The sequence below is a fragment of the Lactuca sativa genome, chromosome 8 (assembly GCF_002870075.4).
Source record: "Lactuca sativa cultivar Salinas chromosome 8, Lsat_Salinas_v11, whole genome shotgun sequence".
In the NCBI taxonomy this organism is placed as follows: Eukaryota; Viridiplantae; Streptophyta; class Magnoliopsida; order Asterales; family Asteraceae; genus Lactuca; species Lactuca sativa.
This window is the reverse complement of record NC_056630.2, coordinates 126,818,291-126,830,816: the sequence shown is the minus strand read 5'-3', so window position 1 is coordinate 126,830,816 and position 12,526 is coordinate 126,818,291. Positions and strand designations below refer to the sequence as shown.

General features: G+C 34.9%; 1 protein-coding gene and 1 long non-coding RNA gene across 2 annotated transcripts; both read left to right on the top strand.

Annotated features, from left to right (window-relative positions):
- Positions 1-4,391: 4,391 nt before the first annotated feature.
- LOC128128051 (uncharacterized) lies at positions 4,392-5,912 on the top strand. The gene is made up of 2 exons (XR_008225651.1): positions 4,392-4,460; positions 4,545-5,912. It is a non-coding gene; the product is annotated as an uncharacterized LOC128128051 (long non-coding RNA).
- A 4,775-nt stretch (positions 5,913-10,687) lies between these two features.
- LOC111920134 (probable glutathione S-transferase) lies at positions 10,688-11,793 on the top strand. Its single transcript, XM_023915710.2, has 2 exons — positions 10,688-11,071; positions 11,181-11,793. Exons 1-2 carry the CDS (start codon positions 10,760-10,762, stop codon positions 11,526-11,528), a joined length of 660 nt encoding a protein of 219 aa, XP_023771478.1. The 5' UTR covers positions 10,688-10,759; the 3' UTR covers positions 11,529-11,793.
- Positions 11,794-12,526: the final 733 nt, after the last annotated feature.

Below are 12,526 nucleotides of genomic sequence, written 5' to 3'. Positions count from 1 at the left end.
CGGACTAACTGGGGCCTTGCCCCCTGCATCAGACCGAAGTTCGGAAACTGACTGGGACCTCACATAACATAAACATATCAACTAGCATGAACACACATATACTGCATACTGCATCGGGCCGTAGCCCGGAACACATAACATATAAATCCTGTCTGAGCCACGAAGGCATCAAACATACTAACTACTGCATCGGATCAAAATCTGGAAACTACTGCTAGCTAAACGGGCCGGCATTGTGGCCTTAGACCCGTTTCTACTGGAAGGAAACTCACCTGAACTGCTGAGCTCTGCCGATAATTCTTTGGCTGCTAATCGACAATCCCCTGAGCCGCTGCTCCTCCAGCTCTCCGAGCTACCAATATCAATATGACACTTAGTTTGACATTCCTCTAAAAGTCAACTCTGGTCAAAGTCAAAATCCTAGTCAAAGTCAACCTTTCCAGGTCAACCCTACTCGTCGAGTCCTCCTAATGACTCGCCGAGTTCATATGCTCAGGGTCTTTCTATTCGCGACTCGACTCACCGAGTCAGTCCATGACTCGCCGAGTCCAACTATTTCCGAGTCCTGTCCTGTCCAACTCGCTGAGTCACCACCCGACTCACTGATTCGAGTCTCAACTTGAAGGGTTTGGGGTTTCGCGACCTGACTCGCCGAGTCCAATAATAGACTCGCCGAGCCCAAGGCAATCTTCAACCAACTCGTCGAGTTGTTCTTCCAACTCGCCGAGTTCATGCCCATCTTCATCCAACTCGCCGAGTCGCTACAGCTCTTAATCCATGCAATGGCTTTTCGAGCAAAACAGGGGTTCCAACTCATAGATCCATACTTCTAAGGCCTATTCCTCACGTAAAGTGGCAAACTTTACGTGTAGCTAAAGAGATCTAGGCTCAAAACACATTCAAACTAAGGTTTATGGCAAACATACTTCTCCAGCATACCAAGGGCTGATACTTTAGGGGATTCTAGACCAAAACAAGCATGGATCTGAGGTATCAACCTCAGATCTGGACCTCTAGCTCGAAATGGTTACTTATCATGCCAAAAATGTCCAAAACTCACACATAAGAATAGATCTAGGTGCAAAAAGGGAGTCCAAGCAACAACTTATTACCTCCAATTGGTCTGAAATGTCTTCTCAATCCTGGATCTATAGTCCCTTCTTGCACCTCCAAGGTCTTTCTTCCTTCTCCAAGCTTTAATGCACTCTTCAAGGCAAGATCTAGCTCAAAAATGGATATGGTGGCTAGGGTTTGGTGTTCTGGGGTAGAGATGCAGTAAAGGAACCCTAGGGAGGAGAATGAGACGTTTAAATAGGCTCCAAGTCCCGGATTTAGGTTTTTCCTCGTTCAGACCCAACTCGCCGAGTTCACGAGCCGACTCGCCGAGTTAGTCACTTACTCGATCCCCCGGATCCCGCTCGGACTCGTCGAGTTCCTCCCTGGACTCGACGAGTCCACTCCTTCACTTAGGGTTTCTTTCCTTTTCTTGGCCTTTCTGATTTTGGGTGTTACATTAAGTCTCTCAGTGTAATGTAACTTCATATCGACACCTTTGATACGAATAAACTGAATGGGTCAGGTTGGAAAACTTGGTGAGTACATAGGGTTTTCAACCCACAATAATATAATTATTATGTTTAAACAATCAAGCAATCAAGCAATCAAGCAATCAACCCAATTATCCAACCCCATTATCTTTTTTTATTCTTAAGGATCTTACCCTAAGAATCAGCTATTTCTCGTTCACTCATTCCTAAGGATCATCCTAAGGAATCGGCACGAAGTCCATCGTTGCCACGGTTTACATAACGAGCACTAAGTCTGCATAGTCTCCAGGGTTTAGGCATCAAGTCTGCATGATCACCAGGGTTTAGACATCAAGTCTGCATGATCACCAGGGTTTAGACATCAAGTCTGCATGATCATCAGGGTTTAGGCATCAAGTATGCATCATCACCTAGGTTTAGAGTACACCGGATGAACACATCGTTCACAACACCTACAGGTTGCGAGCCTGCTAGTGTTCCACTGGACTGTCTAGTATAGTCTGTGGTTATCATCCATACTCTGCTGAATGACGGGGCCATCGTTTGGGAAAAGGATTCTCACATCGTCCACCTCTCACCCTCACCTCGTGGTCTATAACACATCTCAACTCGTCATTCAACTCATATTCCATATATTACATCTACCCATGTTTTACCCCAACATTATCGTAGATATAAAATACATATACAATTTAAATCATTTAAAACATGTATAAAATCGTTCATTCAGCATAAACAACAAGTATTAAGATAATATGCACACATAGCACGTAATTTATATAAAATACTTCATATCTATGTGTGAGATGAAAGTAACTATGCACTCACTTGATTAGGTGGTGACTCGGTACTCGGACAACACCTCGTTACTCTTAAAATAATTTTCCTCGACAAAACCTAGTATCATTACCACTAGAGTTTAGTCTAACGTTAACCGCGACTAATTAATAGTCTAGCTATTATTATTATTATATAAGCGTAAAAAAACACCTTATATAACTCATAATAATAGCCCAAATAATTATTTTAAGGTCCTAATAACATTACTATATTGAAACATAAGCTATACTAAAGATAGGTTAGGCGTAGCTCACTTACAGCGGGTTTTATCGAAAACCAGGCTTCGATGGAGCAGTGTTACCGAACCAAAAGACCCCTTTTCTCGGAACTCCGGGAGCCTCGGGGCTTCCTTCGGGTGCTAGGGGGTTTTCCTAGACTTTAGGGGGCTTAAGGAGGCTTAGAGAGAGATTCTAGAGAGAGAAAGAGAAGTTGGAAGGTGTGAGAAATAAGGATGCCCCGACACCCTTTTTATAGGCTGGAAATCACCAAAACTCGTCGAGTTTTATGGCCAGGTGTCACCATCTGGTGGCTAGCCTTGGGGAGGAAGCAACGGCTAAGATTGTGCCACGTCACCCGATTTCGCAGAACACCCTTCCGACTTAGAAAAATCATACCTCTCGCATACGAGCTCCGTTTTTGAAGTTCTTTACATCCACGCATAGGTAAAATCAAGATCTACAACTTTCATTTTGACTCCATCGGCTAATTCTCGACCGATCTTAAATTTAACAGTAGGAGGAGATTAGACTGCTAAATGACCGCGAAGAATTCGTAATTCCTTCATATGGAATCCGTTTTCGTTTGTCTTTTTATAGTTGAGTTCCTATTAATGAGATCTTCAACTCTCATTAAGGTTGCGTAAACCAAAAACCGCTCGAACTAAAATTCGAGTTTCGGGCCGTGCACTGCTATGCCAAATTTTAGAAAAATCATAACTTCCTCATACGAAGTAAGATTTGGGCATTCTTTTTTTTTGTATGTTCTCGGTTTAATGTATACTACAAATTTTGTTTAGATAACTAAGGCTAAAAAGTCATCTATCTTAAATTCATTATTTACATCTCCCAGTGTCGTGCTGGTTTTGCCGAAAAACTTCGACGGGCCATAACTTCTTCGTTATAACTCGGATTTCGGCGTTCTTTATGTGTACGGAATCCTTGAGACATATTCTACAACTTGGTTAAGATTATCTATTCTAAATAATCTTTTGTCAAAAAGTCGTTTTCGACCCCTATTATCTCTAAATTGATTAGCCCGGATCTACAGGCGTTACATGTATGCCCTGTTGAAGGCCAAATGGCTCTCCATGTAGACTGCTGAATCATTTGACTGCCTCATGTGGTAAGTTCACACATTTTTTGATGTTTTTTTATATCTGGAATTTAAAAAGTGTAAAGAAATAAATGAACCGGATTCCAATTTCTAAATGCATTATATTCTTGATGCTAATAGTTGGTGTTCTCTTTATAGGTATCACTTCATATTATGACTCGGAAGGAATAATCATAGATTTCTCAAAAATAAACATCCATATTAAATACTAAGCTTTATTTATTAATTATATAATTCTCTTTTGTTGAATAATAAGAAATCCTTCTTAGGTTGGAGCCAAAGGGAAACCACTTACAAATGTGATTGCTATTGGTATTGGTGGAAGCTTTCTTGGTCCATTGTTTGTGCACACTGCTCTTCAAACTGGTCAATTTCTTCAACTCCATGTTGTTATTCTTAATTAATCTTCCTTTTATATTGTGTTGCATTATAAAATAAAATAAAATAATCTTACTATCATAATTTCTTTTGATAACTTACAGATCCAGAAGCTAGTAAATCAGCTGGAGAACGCCAACTTCGCTTGTAAGTATACATATTTTGTAATAAAGTTCATAAAGCCTTAAAAAATCATGAAATTTGTTATAAATTTATGATTGAGATGCTTGTAATTAGGCAATGATTTTACCATATCTTGTTTTTTTTAACCTCTAATCTGTGTATTTTCTTCAGTCTCGCAAAATGTTAATCCAGTTGATGTTGCAAAAAATATTACAGGCTTGGATCCCGAGACAGCTTTAGGTTCATATTTTCCTTTGTAATTCATTTTATTTCAAACAACATTTTTTTTTACATAACTAATGTTATTTTCTTCTACCACTGCAGTTGTTGTAGTTTCCAATACTTTTACTACAGCTGAGACTATGTTGAATGCAAGGACATTCAGGGAATGGATCTCATCTACTTTAGGGTAACTACACCATTTTGTTCTTCCTATTCTACCCTTACTCTTTATGTTCTCTTACATAACTTGGTTGCCTTTTCTTTGCTGTTTAAGGCCATAAGTTGTTTCAAAGCATATGGTTCCATTCATGAAATGGTAAGTTTAAAATCTCATCTTTAATAGTGAATTAAAAGAAACAAAACCTTAGTCATGTACCATGCACATGCTATTGGTAGGACTAGGAGGGGTAAAATAGTCCAATAAAAGACTTTAGCTTTATATTACATTATTTTAAACCAAAACCTCTCAATTTGTGTTCGTCTTCCATATCACATGAAAGATTAGTTTTATTCTTAATAAGCAGCCATCAGTCTTTCCTGTTGAATGTCCTTGAAGTCATTCTAACTAATACTTTGCAAAAGACAATTATACCCTTGTTTATTCTTACATGACTAAATTAATGTCCAGGGGCTCTTCGGTCTGTTGTGTCCATTCTCATTCAATATATATATTATTTTTTTACCAGTTTTATCTTGTTGATAATTTTTTTTGGGGCAGAATGATAGGAAATCTGCAGCTATGGAATGAAAAATGGGTAAGATGTGCAAATCCTGAAAATGATTTTACACAAAAGATACTAAGGTAAATTGTGCTTTTTACTACTTTTACTTTCATATTTGTCAACATTTGATTGAGTTATTGATAAGGTTGGTTGCATACGATAAAAAAAGGGTCAATGGCACTAGAGACCATGAAGGTTAGTTCTGTAATTTTCTTCCTAATTTAAAATTATGCATCTATTTTTATAAACGCTTATTGTGCTATTAGTTTTGGTGTGGTAGATTAAACCCCAAAAGAGAAATTTCAGAAGACCAATATGCAAACACGATATTTTCTTTCACCAACAGGTTTTTTCATATATTTTTTGGTCCGAATCGGAATCCAATTCCAATCTACTCCTGCATTTAGTTTAGCTTCCAACAAACACCATGTCTCTTTCTATTGCAGGAAAAAGTAAGTAGAACTTTGTTAGCTTAATTCCATGGGATTTAACGGGAATCGGAATCCAAGTCTATTATGATCCTTCTTTCAGATGCAAGATGTATATGGAAATGCAAAATATGAGACGAAATTGAGATTATGGCACATTATATTTGAAAATAAAATATCAATCAATATTAAACTTTTGATATTTGATGATTTTGATCCTTTTGGTAAAACATTGATATTTGATATTTTTGGATGTTTTGTTAAAATTTGATAGTTGATTTTGGTAATTTAATATTAGTGTTTGGTTTTGGATTGTATAATTATTTGATGTTTTTGGTATGTTATTATTGTTTAGTTTGAGATTGTATAATTATTTGATGTTTTTAGTATTTTTTATTGTTATAGATTTGTAATAAACAAATTAATATTATATATTTGCGAGGGATCAACGACGAAAACAAAAAAAAATCACGTCTAAATTTTGCCAAGGATCAGCGACGGAATATAAAAAGACGGGTATAGAGGTTTGCTAGGGATTAACGACAGAATATAAAAAGACAAATATAGAGGTTTGCAAGGGAGAATATTTATTGAGCTTTGTCGCTGATGTCCTAAAATAACAATATTAAGGGAGAAATGTGTGATGGATATTCCGTCCCTAAAGTCGTCGCAAGGAAGATTATGTCCGTCGCTAAATCTCTCGCTAAGCCATTAGCCATGTTTTATTTGGCTATGGAGTAAGTCAATAACAGATCCATCGCAAAAGACCTCTAGTGACGGAATAGCGACGGATTCATCCATCGCTAAAACCCATGTTTCTAGCAATGAAACTATTGTATTATGTTGTTTGTTTGTTGGTTGTATAATCTTAATACTCCCATTCCCATTCCCAAAAGATACAACATCTGTAAAACATACCGGTGAGTAAATTTATAATAAAAGATTCAAAATGGCTGAAATATTTGATTCAAGCATTTTAGCCAACAATTGGCGGGCAAAATCAAATACCTTCTGAATAGAAACAGTTTAGGGAACTAGAGCGCATGCAAGACAGCACCAGAATAAAAAAATTTATGTTAATTCGGTCTTTTTCTCTCATCTGCTTCATTATCTCTGAAACAGACACAAGTCAAGAGCTTTAATTAGGAGGGAGAAAGAAGGAGATTGAAGATGGATCGAATCAAAAACCGAAATAACAGAAAGAAACCTCTTGGAACGACAAGAGGACGCTGAGGAGGGTCGGTAGCTAACTAGGAAGACATGCATTGGCTTGAAAGGCGGTGATGAGGAATACATTCGTTGGTTTGGAGGGCGGTGGAGCAGGTAAGAAAACTCCGCAAGACATGCATTGGCTTGGCTTGGGAAGGAAAAACTCATGTGACATGCATTGGCTTGGTTTGCATGCATGCATGCTGTTTTTGCCAAATGTTTGACTGTTTGGACACATAACACATTAATTATGAAACTTGACAAGTGGTTAGCCTTCTACAACCATTTCATGTCTCCTAAATTCACGACGCAAGACAAAATATATATATATATATATATATATATATATATATATATATATATATATATATATATATATATATATATATATATATATATATATATATATATATATATATATATATATATATATATATCACTCAAAACTTGAGCCATATGAATTATTTTTTTAGCTATAATTAATTTCCTTTAAGTTGGTGGTTTGGTTTTATGAGTCACACAGAAGATTGTTGTTGTTAACTAACTTTATTATTTGATCGTTACATTTTCTAAATTCTAATCATTAAACTAACTTTATTATTTTATCATTATATTTTTCAATCATTAAATTTTTTTCAACATTTATTATTAATTTTTTATATTCAATTAAACTTTTACTAAACTTATTATTTTCTAAATTTTCTTATAACGTTTTTTACAATAAATGATTATAAATACCAAAATTTAGAAAAAAAAACATTAAAAAGTAAACATGTCTTAAAAAGTGTTTGTTATTTTAAACATTAAAGTAAAACATATATATATATATATATATATATATATATATATATATATATATATATATATATATATATATATATATATATATATATATATATATATTAAAACTTGCCTATCGTTTAATTGTCATAAACATTAAAGTTTATTGGACGGGGTTGGTTAAAAACAAATCTTATTTACTATATAGACATCCTAATTTAATTTTGAAATATTTTTGTTGGTTGAAATTGAATTGTTTTTCGAAAAAACTGATTATAAGTAGTTAAGTATAGGTTGACATTTTAAAAAATGGTCAATAGGATGTACAATGAATGTCTTATTAACAACACCCAAAATAATAAAAATTAATTAATTAATGTCAAAATAGAAAATAAAGTTGAGTGTCTGGTAGGGTGGAGTGGCCACTTTATTTGCACAAAACATGATTGGATACTTTGGGCCAGCATCAGCCTTCCAAGGAAAGATCACGTGATGTTGGATTTCGTAGTAATGTATTTTGATAATTTTCAATTCATTTAAGGTCTCTAATTAATATTAAAATTCAAAGTATTAAGTATAACTTTTTTTTTTGATGATTAATAAGTAGAATTCTTTGTGATAATTACCGATCACTAAGCTTAAAATGTTCAGTAAATAAAAATAAAAATCGATTTGTAAATGAGGAATTAAAATAAACATTAGTAATATGTTATATTGGTGTTATTATTATTAATTTTTTTAGAATGTTATATTGTTGTTACTGTTGAACGTATTAATATATAAAAAAATAAAAGAAAATACAAGTTCCGATGTAAACATTAGCCTTAATTTATTTATAAAACAACTATAATAAGAATTAATTTGAAAAAAAAACAAATAAATAAAATAGTAAGATAATTCATTTTAGAAAAGATTATTTGTAGTTGACAAAACTGCACAAATGGTCCCTGTGGTTAGCTGAAAATTGCCACTTTGGTCCAAAAAGATTTGGACTAGCACCACAGGTCCAAACTTTTCATTTTGTTGCGAGTTTGGTCCAGTTTTCTATTAACTTTTTCATAATGACTATTTTACCCTTGGTACTCCTTTTTCTATTTTTTTTATTTTTTTAAATGTTTTTTTTTATTAAAGGAAAAATAAAAAAGAATCTCTCTCTCACTTAATACTCAACAATCCAAACACCCCACCATCGATCAAGTTGTTGCTTCCTTCCTCTGTCGTCCCCATCTCTATTCACCTCCTTTCTCGTCGATGAGCATCAAAACGACACACGTCATCACCATCGGTTGTCATCGCCGCCTCCCACTGTTGTTGGGGAAGTTCCAACAGCCACCACTACTACTTTGTTGTTGTTTCCGATCACTAACAACCCATTACTCCTCCTTCCTCTCCCTCTCGTTCGCTACCGGAAGAAGAGAAATGAGGCGGCTAGAGCCACCGCCACAATCACCAAACACCCATTGCCTTATTGCCGCCATTAACTCCGACCACCACCACCTACAACTATGTTTGATTCACCCTGCTACCATCGCCTTGTTTTCTCTCCCTAACTCGTGTGTTCACCCAACCTGTTATGCTATTTTCGATCTACTTCACCCTCCTCTGTTCTTTGCGTTTTCTGCTGGACTGAAGAGAGACAACCGAGATTGATGACTGCTGCTACTGCTTTTCTTCGATTGGGTCTTCGTCTTATCAAATTTAATTACTTAAACCTAAATGGGTCTTCGTCTTATCATGGATCTGGAAACTGGGTCTCGTCAAAATCATCTGAGGGTAAGATTAGTATGTTTATATGCTACAATTTGTTGATTTAGGGGTTCTTCCAATACACCCATTTGAGTTTTTGTGTTGTTTTCTTCTTCTGATTTTTACAGAAGCAGTCATGGAGGGCAGTTTTGACATTGGCGTATCAACGTTTGGGGGCTGTTATGATGTTTGAGTGTGGTCATCGGAGGTGGGTTTGATTGAATTCATTGTTATGATATTTCTTTGTTGTTGTATGTGTTTGAGGACGAGAACGACGGAGATGATGGTGGAGAATGATGCCATGACCGAACCCGTTGATGAACAGAACTGGGTTGGGTATTGGAACTTGGGTTCGATCGACTGTGAAATACAAACGATTGGTGCTTCGGGGTAGCTTGATTTGAACTAGGATATCGTTTTATTTATTTAGAGAGATAGAGATTGGAGAGAAAAATCGAAAAATAATAGTATCTCCGGCAAGATTGAATGAACTCTGGTGAAGTTTTCTGATAAAATCTTTTAAAGAGATAATCGGGATCTAGGAGCATCAAAATGAGATCATCAATGATCCTCCAGGTCTCTGGTATAATCACAAATTAGGTTTGAGTGTTTGTGACAACACAGTAAAGTAAGGAGAGAGAGAGAGAGAGAGAGAGAGAGAGAGAGAGATTTATTTTTTTTATTTTTTATTTTTTTAAATCTGAAAATCAGAAAAAAAAAATCATATTAACAGGGGCAAATCCGTCATTTTGAAAAAAATAAGAAAAGATTGGACTAAACAAGCAACAAAATGAAAACTTTGGACCTCTGGTGCTAGTCCAAACATTTTTTGACCAAAATGGCAATTTTTGACATACCACAGGGACCATTTGTGCAGTTTAGTCTTTGTAGTTCTCAAAGAATTGTGGATCGATGTAATCTTTTTAAATATGTGCTGAGTTTAAATCTTGAGACATTTTCTCAACGTTGATGTTTCGTAATTTATCTATTAAACGTTATAACGTAATTGATCCATTCGCAAAAATTTCAAATTAATCATAAAATTTAAAAGATATTATCTAATTTTAATGGTGTCATTTTGATTCTCAACAAAATGTTTTAAATAGAGATTAATAAAAAAAAAAAAAAAACTATATACTCTACTTTGTCATTTCGATTCTCAACAACATTTTATTTACTCGAGATAAGCACAAGACTCTAGGTTAACACTCCATTTGATTTGTTAATAGTATCGCCCCATGCAACTTACAACTTATCTTTAATATTGTACAATTCTATTAAGCGTAATCATCAGTAATTGCACTTATACCATATTGAACGACCAAGTACTCCGCCTAGTATTTATATCAACCATTCTCCTAAACATTTTAAAAACCTACCATCTCCAAATCAAAAAAGAAATTAGGTGTTGCTAGCTGCTTCAATCAGAAAAATGGCGGATGCAGTGAAGTTGTATGGCACTGTCTTAAGTGCATACGTTTCCAGAGCGAAAATCGCTTTGAATATCAAGGGAATCAAGTACGAAAATCTTGAAGAAGATCTCAGCAACAAAAGTGCCGACCTTTTGAAGTACAATCCCGTTTTTAAGAAAGTACCGGTGTTGCTACATAATGGAAAACCGATCTCGGAGTCTCTTGTGATCGTTGAGTACATCGACGATGTCTGGAAAGGAGTGCCGATTTTGCCTCAGGATCCTTATGAGAGGGCTATTGCTCGATTTTTGGCAAAATTCATTGATGAAAAGGTAATATTTATGTACATGTATTAACAACAAAACTGAAAATATGTATTAATGTAAAGTTTACTTTATGGAATCCGAACTGATTTTACATTGTATGGTTAATTTTGTGCAGTGTATCCCTGTGATTAAGGCTGTTGGCAGCAATGGGGATGAGAAGGCTATCGCAGAAGCTTGTGAGCAACTTCAAATACTAGAAAACCAACTCAAAATCAAAGGCACCAAATTCTTTGGAGGCGACAGCATTGGTCTGGTTGATATTGCAGCTGATTTCATAGCTTATTGGCATGCAATAAGGGAAGAAGCAGCTGGAATAAAGTTCTTCACTGAAGACAAGTTTCCAAAACTGACCAAATGGGCTGATGATTTCGTTAACAGTGAAGCTGTGAAGAATACCTTGCCACCACGTGAACAGATGCTTGCATTTTACTTGAAGTTTTTCGGAAAGGCTAATGGTATGTGAAGTTTATAAACTTCCATGATCGTTTTGTTTTGTTAGGGGTATGCATGATGCATGTGTTGTTATTGAAGTTGAAGTTTCCGTTACGTCCATCTATCGTTGTTGAAATAAGCAGCTCTTATATGCTTACGTATTTTTGTATTATGTAGTATGTGAGAGTTCCGATGTTAATTACCGGTTTCCTACATTTTGGTACGTATGCAATATAAAACCATTATCTTGGAGATATTGTCCGGGAAGATGAGCTAGTACATGTATGTGTTGTTGATGGTTTTGCTTGATTCCGTTATGTGTGTTGATGCATTCGATCTTATAGAGTTAATTAATTGGATAAAAATTAAATGAAGAAATCACAAGAAAGATTAATTATTTGTTTAATATCAAAGTACGTATAATATAGAACAATTCATTAATATTTGAATGCTGAGGTCATATATAAAATACGGGAGGACCGCATCGTTATGTGTTATTATTTAAACATTCATATGCATGTATTATTAAAACTTTGACTGACGTATTTTAAATTAACATGAATATATAAATTAAAAAGCTAACCGCAATATATATGTAAGGATGGATTTTGTTCCAAAAGTTTCTTCTTTTATACTACAAAGAAAATTAAATATAATTAAGCATTGCTTTATATATTTTTGTAAATTAAAAAGTAATGCTAGTGTTCATCCTTCATAATAATTAAGAATTATATTAATACGTATTATTTTCTCTTTCAATTTGTCAAATGTCAATTTGTAGTAATTTAGAGATATTTGCTTTCCACTTATCATATAAAGATTACAGAGAAAGAAGAAGATGAATATGAATTGTATCGGTATTGTATATTGATTGAATTTCAGAGGATTACAATTAGGGTGTATATATTGAAAGAGGCGGCTAACTAATGGAGATATCTACGGAAACAAGATTTGACAAAGTAATATACATGTGGGCTAAATATATGGATCTAAATATGTGGGTAAACAAGATTTGGCTATGCACACACC